The following is a 13,902-nucleotide window of genomic DNA, read 5'->3' as shown; positions in this document are numbered from 1 at the left end:
ATAAGGCAGTTTTGATATAGAGGATGGGTGCCTCATCTCCTCTTCCTTATAAAGTATTCGTCACCAGGCATAAATATTGACTTTACCACTCTTTAACAAATTCTTTGATTGTAAAACACTGTGTGATTGACGTTTGAAACGCTTCGAAATAAAATAGAAAGTCTTCCAGAGTATCTTTTTTAGTTAGAGCACACTTGGAGAATTTATAACAGAGGGTGGAGAAAATTTATCTCAGGCATGAACCACTAGGGAGATTTTCCGAGACTCACCGGTGCATTTCGAAATCCCCCCGTATAGAAGACGCCTTAAAGTGCAATTTCACATAATCGCCGCATTAGTGCTGCCTGTTTTTCTATTTCAAATTTCCGGTATTATTTAGATTTAATCATCAACAACAATGCGTATAAATTTATTTATTAAATCGAAAAGATTATTACTGAACAGTAGGAATCATGCTCTTAATAGGTTTTTCGAGGTTGTAAGCTTAAGAACTAAAGCTAATCCCGAACAATTTAGAAATGGTTCCAATAGCCTATAAAAAAAATTCTGAACCGTTTTCTGGTCGGAAATTGAATTGTGTTACAGGTACACTATTTTGCAAAATTTTTAGGCAATTTGTAAACTAAAGTACCTACTGCATTATAAACTTTATTAATCAGGACAAAAATTAATTGTATACTTTGAAAAATAACGAAACTACTTCAGAGATATAACATTTAAATAACGAGTACGAGCAATCTGTAAAGCTCCAACCCTTTATCATATTTTCTTTTTAATCTCAGATTTTATTTGGTAAAGGCTAAATTTTTTAAACTATTTTAGAAAATAATTTTCCGTGTTTCAGATTTTTTTTTGGATTGTATTCTATAACACAGAATTTTTGTTTCCTATTCTTTCATCCTATTCTTTTCATTCTTGGAATTAGATTTTTTCTATAATCTAAAACTTCAATAGGATAGTCCATAAAAATTCTCAAGCAAATGCTATTTTATAGCCTACACTTTTTTATTCTTATAGAAAAAAAAATTCTCAATTTAAAATTATTTTTTTGGATTTTTATTTTTTCTAATTTTGAAATATTATAAACTTCAACTAAAGAAAACTAGAGTAAATTAAGCTAATTCAAAACCTGTTCCAAATGGAAACTTTTCGCTACTCTAAATGGAAACATCATTTTTCCCCATGATAAATGCAGTATTTAATTTTTATTTATATATTTTTTATACTTCAGTTTCACCATTTAGTTAATTTTACTCCAAATAAAGCAAAAATCAATTCATATTCACAAATTTTAATTTATAAATTTCTCAGAAAAATTAAAACTGTACCTTTTCACCATCGAATTTTTCATCTATCAACCATGTTTTCTAATGGAAAACACAATTAGGCTGATTGTTTTTTAATCGTTTTCTCTTACAATTGTGTAATTTTTTTTCCAGAATTATGTGAAATTAAGTGTTAATCTATATTGTTAACGGTACGTGAAGTTTTCAATTGAAATAATAAACTATTTCGTGAACATAAAGGGATTTTTCTGCAGTGTCTGCAACTGCTTCAATAGGAAACCCCGGAAATATGTTTTTTTTTGGAGTGATTTTCTTATTATTTTAGATGGGAAAGGAGAAAAGACCAGGAATAAGAAAAAAAATCTTGCACTCAAAAGCAACTCAACAAAGTTTTGGAAGCCTTTCGTCGTGGTTTTACTTACACTGTTTGTCTCCAATTAGAAACTTTCTCTTGTCTCCATTTGGATTAATTTGTTTCCAATTGCAGCATTTTACACTCGCGTATTTTTCTTGTATTTAAGAAGTTTTCAAATTATATCTAAATAATTTTCACTAAATAGTAACGTTCTAGAATAGTCAAGGAGCAAATTTATGTAATTCTATTCAGAAAAAAATATAAATTTAATGTGTTGAATCTTCTGTCAAAGTTAAAGCGTCTGAAAATGGTTTTGAATTAGGACATTTACCCTATTTGAGTTATTAATATCAATAAAAGTTCTGCACTTCAAATTTTCAATAGCAAATTGATTCCATAGCGAATGAAATTTATTTTCAATCAAGAGAAGCAAGTAGTGTGCACCAAATGAATGGTAAATCTTCATTCTTGTTTTCAATCATCTACAATCTCTTGTTATTCAAAAATTTCCCTGAGTGAATGTATCCTAAATTAGTTACAGGTAACCAAAGGCTAAAATTTTGATCTAAAAAGCGAAAGGAGAGCTTTAGACCGAAAACAAAGCCCAACATAGCCCATATATTCCTCCAATGTTGTCTCTTTCTTAAGTTTCTCAAATAATCTGCACAAGCATCAAATCGAGCAATAAATTAAATTACCTCGTACTTTGTGTGGAAGCTTTTTTTTCTCAGTGCAGAAAGGTGTGCACATTCAACGCCAATTTTATCTTTATTGCATTAATTCTCTTTTCACTTGCATACCGAAAAAAAATTCATTACACTTTACTTTTGAAATTGCGCATCGAATTTTATTGCTTCCCTATTTTCCAGTTTACTTTTGAAATTTTATAGAAGAGATTTTTGGGCGAAAGGAAACGCAATGTAAACATCGTTAACAAAACTAGCAACCTTTCAATGCGATTCCTTATAACATTTTCAAATGTGCAAACAAGATCTATGCTAATGATTCAATAATTTGAATATCGGAAATTTTACTTTGTATCACCTTATACAAGCTGCTAACAAGTATATATACATATAATACCGACATACATATGTATGAATGGACTTAATCAAACTCAAAGTTTTCTTATGTCTGGCCTTCTTATGGATTCTGTATCACCAGTTTTATAAAACCCGCAGCACCGTTTAGCATAATCATTTTTGCACATTCCTATCTCATTCTGCAGTCAGTTCTGTTTTTACCACCTAGATCTCTTCATATAATCTCAGACAAATATAAAGCTCGTTATTAATGAAATTTGTATACTATTGATCGCGAGAAACAGGTAAATTGGCACAAGCCAAAAAAAAAAGAACAGATACGAGAAATTAAATTGGATTAGAAAATGAGGGCAAAACCTTTGAGATTTTTTCTCCTAAATGGTTTGGATTAAAACAAGAAAGTTATACATTTGCCACTTTAAATAAATAATTGTCTAAGCAGAATCGATGCCTAAATGTAAATCCCCATAAGTAGTCATCAAGCCACTTTTTTTTTCTCCAAAATTATCATTCAATCACAAATGACAAACATAGAAGTGGATAGCACAAATTAATATAATGTAAGGACAGAGAAAAAGAATCATAAAACATAAATTCACGTTTTTTCTCAGAAGCTCTTGATAGTAAAGAAACTATACGGGAGGCAAGAAATGGTTTTAACACGGGCTAAGATTATTCCATATATACTTGTTCTCACACGCTCCAATGCTAAATATATAAACTACTAAATAAATTGAGAATTCGCGGATGAATCGAACACGATGAGTTGATTTGTAAATGGTCTATATATGATACAGGCTGTGAAATAACATAAAATTGTGCATTATTCTTATAGGACTTGCCTTATGAATATTATTACTTTTTACCTCAGGTGATGAGCAAGAATGTTTTTTGTTTAAAACATGTATTTTTTACACTATAAACTTTATAGCTATGAGAAATATGCGAATATGAAAATCTACTTTAAAATTTTAATAAAAAAAAAAAACAATAATAATTAAAATAAAGATAAAATGAGAAAAAATCTAAAAACTTACTTAACTACCTATTTTTTGCATAAAAACTTTAATGATGAAGTTTGCGATATTTTTTCTCCAACAGAAATAAAATATTTATTAATCTGTTAATATGAATTTAAAATTATAAAGAAATAAAATCGATGAATATAATTTATTGACTGTGGTATAGCAATCAAATTTAAACCTAAAAAAATAAAACTGGTCAGATTAAAACCAGAAGGCTCTTCTGGTTTTAATCAGACTAAAGAAATCTGAAAAATCTCCCTTAGTGGTAGTGATTCCAACAACGTCCAATAGGTTCCGATAAACTAGGTAACCTCCCTATCAGGGGCCCATCAAGCCTAATAAAAAGTGAAGATATTTTTCACTTTTTCCTTGTAAAAATTTTGCAGATATTGCACCGCGACTTAAACAAATTTCCCCGTAGGGTGGAATCTACACTTATGGATGTCATATACACTTATGGACAACGCAAAAATCTTCAGTTATTACACTAAACAGATTTCAAAAAATCAAGAAAAGTGTTAATTACATCATAAACTAATAATATAATAACTTTTCGAAATCTGTTTTACGTAAAAACTCAAGTTTTTTTCACGCTGTCCATAAGTGTATAGCATCCATAAGTGTAGACTCCACCCTAGTTCTTGTATTATTTCAGCGAGCATTATGAAATATGTATTTTTAGATAGATTTTAATGCACGATTTCGATATATATCAGATTTATAAGTCAATTCTCTTTAGGAAAAAACTTGCCAATAATCTTCAGTGCCTCTATGCAAAAACGTATGGAAAAATGAAATATCGAGAGGCCTCTGTCCCTATTCTGGAAAAGGTTTAAAAGCCGGTTTTTAGAAATGAAACCGGTTTAAAACCGTCTCTACAGGAATTTTAAAGCTTCTCTTAAGCTTAAGTTTATTTCTTGAAATTCAAGATACACTGCAAAATATTTCCTTGTAGGGAATTTCCCTTCCTAGAAGGGAACCTGGAGTGCAATATGGTTCTAAGTGTAATGCGTAGTATGGTAGTAATGCAAATAATATATGAAGGACTGAAGGGGAAAGATGGACTGCCTTTGAATGCTTTAATTTTTCTCTTATTTACCAAAGCTAAAATTTCTTTTTGTTAATCGAAGTTAATAGAAAATAGTTAATAGTATTAACTATAGTTCACAAAATAAAATTTTTGCTTTGAGAAATAAGAGAAAAACGGAAACGTTCAAAGGCTGCCGCATTCAAAGGCAGACCACTTTCCTCTAGTAATGGGTTTTCTGTACGTTTTTTTCAGTCTTTGAAAAGAATTATTTGCTTAAAGGTTATCGAAAATTATATAGTTCTTATTTAATGAAATATCTGTAAATAAATAATGTTACTTTGGCTTATACAACCCGTGATAGAGCTTTCTCATCGTTTTGGCTCTTAAGGTTGGCCACCAACGCTAAGACGGCGATGGCCGCAGGGAAGGTTGGAAATGTCACAATCAAGATGAAAATTAAATACAATACAATACAATACAATTATTTCAAGACTTCATCACTTGATAATATTTTATCTTTAACCTTAGTTAAATATTTAAAGGAAAAAAAAAGAATTGTATACTGAGAATAAAATTGTAAACAATTTAGTACAATCTTGTAAAAAATTGTTTTATGTGGAAAAGTAACAAGACGACAATCTACATTGGATTAGCTTTTCCGCGGTATAATATTATTGTGAAAACCCGCAATAATTTTCCTGCACTCTAAAATTTTCTGAACTATTTTAATATATTATTTTAAAAACAAAATAAAGCAATAAAATAAATAAGTTCTAAACTAACTGAGAAAAAGAATAGATTTAAGTATTAATGTTCTGAAAAATTGCTCAAAATACCATAATCTAATCCTCGATTTTAAACCGGTTAGCCGGTTTCAGAGTCATCCAAAACCCGTTAACCGTCTATCCTAAAAAGCCGATTTATTTGGAATTACTACTTAGTGGTTCGTTTCTGAGATAAACCTACTCTGTTGTCTGTTCCATTTTCCCTTTGTGTATTAACAAAATCTCAATTTTGTTATATTTCGAAATTACTTATAATTCATGTTGCAGAGTGTTTTGCAAACAAAAATTAAAATGAAAAGAACAATCAGCAGGGGAGTTCAGTAATATTCGGACAGTGCCATATAACGAATTTGAGATAAAAGAAATCAATGAAATGCATTTTTGAACTCATGCGATATGACAAAAAAGTTCGATTGGTATTGTCAAGTTTTGAACCTAGGGTGAAAGGAACACCTATTGACACTTTAAGAACTCGTGTCAGGACTTATTGACACGCTACTCCGTATCATTTGGAATACGAATTTCGAAGACTTATCCTCATCGAAAAACGCAGATTAATGAAAAAATGTTATATTACTTAGATTTTATTGGATTCATTAAATATATTTCAACATTTTGACAAAAGTGTCAATAGGGGTTCCCTGTCGAACAGATGTTCCTTCGACCCTACGTATGACAATGCCGAATATTTTTACAGAAGTTTTCATGCTTTATTTCACAAACAATAGGATACAATAATATAAAACGATAATAACAGAGTCGCATCATATTTTTCAAGTTTTTTTTTAAAGCTTCAGTTATAAAATCATCTCTCAAAACACAAAAAATAAAACAATCTAATAAGTTTAATTTGTTCGAAATGTTTGAACGTAAGCAGAGCTTTCGAAGAGGGAGATTTTTATTTCGAAATTGGAATTCCGAATTAAAATATTCGCATTTCGATGAGCCCTTAGAGTTATAAACTACTGAAAGAGTCATGGTTAAATGATAATCGTTAAACGGTCTGTGATTTTTAACGAATTAAAATTTATTAACAGTTTCAAAATATAATATTTTACTGACTATTTCGAATTAGAAAATTTTACGTTTTTCCGCCTATTGTAGATGGAGACTAACAGTGAAATTTCATGAAATTTGCCATCTATAACTGATATAAATATTCTTTTCATTTCAAGATAGATATTTGTCTACTCTTTATTTGTACTTATGTATATTTTTGGCTCTCGGTCACAATCCAGAAAGCCAAAACCTCAATTTCCAGATATGGAAATCAACATTTTTGTTTTCGAAATTCTGGCCCTTTTGTGATTTTGGCCCTTTCGGTATTTTAACATTCAGGAACAAAATCCTTTCGAGATTTGAGCCTTTTCGTGATTTTGTTGTTTAGGATTTTGTCTTTTGCAATCTTGGCGTTCGCGATTTTGGCTTCAGTGATTTCGGCTCTTTCGGTATTTTAGTGTTCGGTATTTTGGTTGCCACCGAAATTTATTTGATTTTGTATTCACTGAAAGCAAATTTTAACTTGTTATATATACTTCAGCCGAGATAGTTTTTATTTACGGAGAATCGTTCATTCTAATTATTAGACATATAATTTTCCATTTTGATTTGTTTCTTATTTTTTTTTAAATTTTTATTCATTCGAAGCTGTGAAGGGAAGTAAAAAATATTACAAATGAATTTCTTTTAAGATGACTTCCTCAGAGGTTATACTTTACAATACTCGTTTTGAGTAAAGTCAAAAACTTTTTAAAAGAAAAATACGTACAATTTCTCTAGAGAATAAGAGCGTAAAATAATAAACTGGGCTAAATTTTATTTATTTTATGCTATGAAGAAATTGCTCTACATATATTTAAAAAAAAATTCATAGACATACTTGCCACCAATTCATTAACAAACATTCCCATGTATTCTTATTTTACAATTTGACACTTACAGAAATAAAGTACACAACAGTAACCTCTCTCATTGCCTTTTACAAATATAAAATTAGCAAGAGTGTAATACTTTGGTCAGAAAACCATACCAAATGCAAGATATGCAACTATAAGAAAGTGTTTATAATAATAGAAAAGGAAATAACTTGAAGAACATAGAAATTGAGACCCAATTTTCCAACATTGAGTTCCTCACCACAATGTTACACTAATTTGAGAGATCACCATCATGCCAATATTTTTTAGTACAGACTGAGTGCATACCGACATTTATTTTCTGATTTTAATTGCATTCACAAGAAGTAAAATAATTGAATGAAAAAAAAATTATATGGTATATATTGGTACAAATTACTGGAATTTTCTCTTTCTTTATTATTTTTCCCTTTCCTCGGGAATCCATTGTAAATTTTATTCTTAACATGAGTAGAAAAATAATTCTTTGGATTTCTCCCATTGCATATCATTTGGTGGAGGTTAAATTGGCAAAAGAGAGGAGAAAACCTTTGCCATCATCACAAAAATCTATACAAAATAAGAATGAAAAAGGCATAAATAAATTCAAAATAGAAGGACGGACTTGAAGTTGGCAAAGTGAAACTCAAGAGGGATATACACATGAACTTGAGAGATAATTCTCATAGGTAAATTGTAAAACTAAGAAGCTCTCAAAAGGTGCCAACAGTGAGACACCTGAGATGCTATCATGGAAAACAGAGTGTTACCAAACACGCACACTACCGTTAATGTTAATTGCAATTTATCGAAATATTCGAAAATATCTCTTCTCACCATTTCAAGATGAATAGTCAGACTTTTTGCAGATATAGAAGCACTAGAGCATGTTTAGTCACTACATTACAACTTCATGTAGAACTTCATCTAAACAATACCATTTCACAATATAATTGTTCGTTGCATTGTCACGTGGATCCTTACTAGTGCTTAAATTTAAAAGGGGTGACCAAGTGATCAAGACCCCGTAAACTTCTTAAACTCTGATACTAAAGCGGTCTTAAGACTATAGGTTTAGCCAAGTTCGTAAGTAGCGAGCATTTTTATTGCTTTTTTTAGAGCTTAATATATCATTTATCTTTAACAATATAATCGTATGTCAAATTTTTCCATAAAATCGTGATTGATGAGAAATTATATTAGTTAAGCCATATGGATAAGCCTTAGGTCTGAAGCCCGTATAAGGCATTTTCAGTCCTGGGAGCGTTATTGGTCAAGTCTTATTACCTTGAATTGAAATAAATTATACTCTCAATTCTTCCGGTGTTCGTCAGAAGGATATTCCTCTTTCAAATTAAAAGAATCTGGTTTTTCTCCAAAGCTTTCAACCCTTGGTATGGGTCTTCTTCAGTGGGTCAATTTAGCCCAACATACCCAACAACATACCCACTGAAGAAGACCCATACCAAGGTTTGAAAGCTTTGGAGAAAAACCAGATTCTTTTAATTTGAAAGAGGAATATCCTTCTAATTAACACCGTGAAGAATTGAGAGCATGAAGTTTCCCGTCAGACTCCAAAAGAATGAAATAAATTATCTCGAACCGACTAATTCACAAAGTTTTTTCTTTCTTCATTAATACGCTAAAGAGAGATTTATTATTTAAAAAAAATAAATATCTTGAGAAAACCCTCTTCAAATACAAAATTACAGTTGAACATTTTGAATCTCAATCAATTTCCCCAATTAGCTGAAACTGTTCCCAATTTCGCCGTTTCTGTTCTTATTTTCGCCGCGATTGTTCCTAATCTAACTCACACTTGGGTTCCTCCGCAACGCCACGCTTTAGAAACTTCCAGAAGAACGTGATTCTTATTTCATTTCAATTAATTAAACGTTTTGAAAGAAAATTGAAACTAATTGAAAAAAATTTCTATACTAAGTTTTATTTTATAAAAAAAATTTCGTTTAAAAATATTTTTCTTAGAATTACGAATTCACTAAGATGTTCACAATTTCCTGCAAAGAAAATCTTTCCTATTTCAAGAAGTTTGTTAATTTTCTGTAATGTACATTAAAGTATGAAAAATGAAATAGATTTTGAAAATATTTAATTAGAGTTAACAAGTTTGAAGTCTCGAAAAAGTAATTAAAAATCCTCGTAATTTCGTTTAATTTTTAGCCTTGTTATTACTTCAAAAAAAAAAGTTTCGTCAAATCAACAAGAAAAATTTGTAAAAAGGCTGTGCTCCATACAGAATCTGAATTTTTTTTGTCAAATCTGCGGCCAACTAGATCTTTAAAAGTTTGTCAAAAGGATGTTTTTCCATAAAAAAAATGTTAAAAACAACATACTTTTGATAAAATTTTAACAAGATCCAATTGTCCGCTTAAAAAACCTATTTTAGTGCTCGAACTCCACGGAGCCGATAACTAATTTTTATTCGAAACTCAATTATATTAGTCCTAAGTTATTTTGGACAATCTTTTGAGTGATTTATGAAACGGTTAAAATCGATTGTGAACCGGTAATGAACCGATAAGTAATTTTTGTCCGAAAATAAATTGTATTACTCTTCCAAACTATTTTGGGAATATTTTGAGTGATTCATGAATCGGTTTCAATCGGCTAAGAACCGGTAAATAATGCGAAAGTACTTTTAAGAGATAGCAGCTAAGTCACGAGTTCGAGCACTTCGCAAAGTCTGGAACGCTTTGCCACCCCTTTTAGAATAGATTGAATTGGAAGAAATTTTTCAATTGACATATTTTTTTTCTGGCCAGTTGCTGTGAACAGCGACAAATAGCCAAAACAGCAAGGATTTTTTGGGAGACCCGAGACACGAACCTTTTTTCGAGAGAGTTTTAGTTTAATTTAGGGCAGTGCTTCACTTAATGTATTCTGGGGAGTAGCTTTATGACAATTTATCAAACAGAATTACTGAGAATCAATCACAAATTTGTAAAAAGTTTTAATAATTTTTATAAGTTAATCACCAGACGATTTTTATTCCATAGGGCTCAGAGTCCAATTCTTTATCGTTTATTGTAACTTTAGGTGAGTAATCGAATAGTCGAAAAGCGTCATTTATATATAAAGCTTTTATTATGATTTTATTTAAAATATCGCGTTATCAACTTTTTATTATTCATTATTAAATAAATATTTGGAATCGAAATTAATTCCGGGAATATTTAAGAATACTAATTTGAAAAATAAAGGAATTTTTGAAAGTGAAAGAGAATAGGGTGAAGTTATCACTTATGGACGTTATACATTTATGGACATCGTGCGAAAATCTTAAGTTTTCGTTAATCGCATAATAAACTACTACTTTCATGATTTTTCGAAATCTATTTTAGGTAAGAACTTAAGATATTTGCACGCTGTCCATAAGTATATATAACACAAGTGTACCCTCCACCCTACTGAAGAATATAAAATTTATATAAACGGTTGTAGAATCTATATATGGGAGGAGTTCTCCAATGATTCAAATGTGCTACTTCACATTATTTGGCTTTTATGATAACAATGGACAGTTAGACAAACGTTATTATACACTTATAAAAAACATGATTATAAAAAATTGTCAAAAAACCCAGAAGTTCAGGATTGGCCCTTTATCTCTGACTTCGACCATCAAAAAAGGTCTTACTGTGTTATCACACTTGCACATTAAAATTTGAATATGATTCGCATTAATTGTCGCTGGTGAGAGTCCAAATGTCTAATTTGTGTGTTTGAATCATTTTATAGTCAAAATTTGATCTATTAGTTGATAAAAAGGTAGACTTGGCCCGCAAAATTTGATATAAATTGATTTATAGCATTAATGCGAAAAATTAATGCGATTTTCTCTTTAATTTTTTAATGTGAAAAATATTTATGCTTTAGGTAAATTTAAACTTATTTTTGCAGGCCAAGTCCACTTCTTTATCAATAAATAGAAAAACCCCAAATATTAAGTGACTCAAAGACACAAATAACATATTTGGACGCTCACAAGCGACAATTAATGTGAATCACATTAAAATTTTAATGTGCAAGTGTGATAACACCGTTAAGCTTTGATGTCTCAGAATTCAACTTGAAAGTATAATCTTCCTGATGCTTAAACCCTAAAATTTTTGATTAAAAGAAGATTGAGGGTGTTGAAAAATAAAGTCCCAGCAAGTAGGACAAGACGGCTACCATTGAACCACATTAATTCGATTTTCAAAAGAATGCAATAAACACATTTCAACACAATTTCAGCAGCTGTGGAATTAATTCATCTGTCACGATAAGTGAAATTTTTGTTATTGAAATGTATCATAATGTTAATATGAATGTATACAAATATATATCCACATTTTAACAAATTCAGTGTCAAAGCCACCAAAAATATGATTGGAAGATGATCGTGAAATTTCACGGTTGTAGCCATGGATGATTATTTTTCATTTATATATGTATTATGTTCCCCATTGCCCTTCCATGATCAATTGTATTACAGTTGGGAAAGAAAACTTTCTAAATTATCTTCATCATTTAAATGTAGGTATACTTATTTTTTTATTTTTTTTGTTGCCCCTTTGCCGGGGAAATAAATCAAAGAAACACTTCCAAAGCAATTACAACATTTCAACTGGAATTCAGCAGAAGATTCAACCAAAATATTGCTGCGTGTTTCACCAACTTTTCTTCTTGGCCGCAAGTCACTCTTGGACGAATTATTGCAAAAATTATTTATATTGAAAAGTGAAACAATCCATATGCATTTAACATATTAGTGAAAATGTACTTTCTTAATGGAATCAGTATTTAGATCAGTACAATTTCCGTTTCAACATTCAAGATTCATCAAGCCATGATGAGACTCGATGTCACTTCAATCAATTCACTTCAGACCTATCATAAAGTTATAAGAGCAAGTTCATTTTTGCGAAATAAAAATCCAAAGCTGAAAGTCAATGGCATTATAGCATGAGTTAGCAATAATAAAAATAAGTGTCTTCTGTTGGTTTATGATGGAAATTATTTAGCGGAGTGTATGATCTTAAACATATTACGAAATGTAGAAAGGTTTTTGTAAAAATATGTTTTAGTTATTCAAATATCTGTATTTAAATTTAATTTTAATGGCTCCGGCACATCTTTTGGATCAGGAAAATTCCAGGACATCCTTTTCCTTGTCCCTTTCTTTCTAAAAGGTTCTGCATATGTCTATACTACTCTTTCGTACTCTTCTTCTTCCTTTGAACATCACACCAAATTAAATATAGTGCAGTCTAATTTTGAGTACAAAAGAAATGGGATTGACTTATGCAAATATAAAAGCTGTGCCAGAGGCATAAAAATACAAATTTATCCATGTTTTCTTTTGTACTTTTACATTTACTAAATTTGATTCTGGATTTACAAACTTCACTAGTTCCAGAGAATTGTCAACAACACTTAAAGACGTTTAATTTCCACTGTATAGGAATTTAAATCAGATTAGGTGAACTGGAGTTATCATAATTTAAGCTTCCGGCGTACCCTTTCAGATCAGGAAAATTTAATGAAATCAAAATTTACAACCCTTTCTTTCTCAAACGTTGAACTAAATTAAATTTGTTATGATATTCAAAAGAAGAAGAAGAAGAGTGAAAAAGAGTGGGACTCACATATGCAAAATATCTGAGAAGAAAAAGGATGAGAATTTCGATTTCACAGATATTTCCTGATCAAAAAGGTGTGCCAAAGTCATTGGATTTAATGGCTCCGGCATACCTTTTAGATCAGGAAAATTTCATGAAGTCGTAATTTGAATCCCTTTTTGCTCACACGCTTTGCATACATCTATCTCATTCTTTCGCACTCTTCTTCTTTTTTTTAAACATCATTCTAAATTCAATTTAACTCAATCGAATTTGGAGTGCGAAAGAATGAGATGGACATATGCAAAGAGTATGAGAAAGAAAAGGATGTGAATTTTGATTTCATGAAATTTTCCTGATCTAAAAGGTGTGCCGGAGCTATAAAAATGGAAAAAATAGTTTTGGTGTCAAACTAATGTTTTTTTCGTAAATGAACAGACCGAAGCTTAAAATTCAAAAATATTCTTAAAAGAGTTTTATACAGGAAGAAAACAAATTGTCAATTATCTTATCACTTTCTTCTATTTTTTTACAGATTTCCTTTATCGACATTCGATTACATTTGATAATGTTACAACAGAGGTTGAAATAATGGACACATCGAAATGTTCCGTAAGTACAAGTTCATTATATTTCTGAAAAGTTGGATACTGTAAACATAAACGTTTATCGCACTGTACAAATGAGCAGTAATTAAATTTAAGCAGTACTCAGTCTGTAATTAGTGCTTCAATAACGTTATGGAAAAATCATGAACATTTTTTGCGTAAAAATATTCTCTTGGAAAATTACATAATATTGGGGAAACAATTGTACTCACATTGATGATAGTTCACTCTTGAAAATTGATTTCAATAAT

At 30.3% G+C, this 13,902-nt stretch overlaps 1 protein-coding gene across 1 annotated transcript in view; it reads left to right on the top strand.

Annotated features, from left to right (window-relative positions):
* Positions 1 to 13,902, top strand: part of LOC129798518 (ras-related and estrogen-regulated growth inhibitor-like protein) — a 65,447-nt gene that overhangs the window by 31,835 nt on the left and 19,710 nt on the right. Inside the window, exon 4 of the mRNA XM_055841719.1 lies at positions 13,579 to 13,655. Coding sequence (XP_055697694.1) covers positions 13,579 to 13,655 — 77 coding nt within the window. The remainder of the gene's footprint in view (positions 1 to 13,578; positions 13,656 to 13,902) is intronic.

This window comes from Phlebotomus papatasi, chromosome 1 (assembly GCF_024763615.1).
Source record: "Phlebotomus papatasi isolate M1 chromosome 1, Ppap_2.1, whole genome shotgun sequence".
NCBI classification, from domain to species: Eukaryota; Metazoa; Arthropoda; class Insecta; order Diptera; family Psychodidae; genus Phlebotomus; species Phlebotomus papatasi.
The sequence above is the reverse complement of the archived record's forward strand: the minus strand, read 5'-3'. Positions and strand labels throughout refer to the sequence as shown.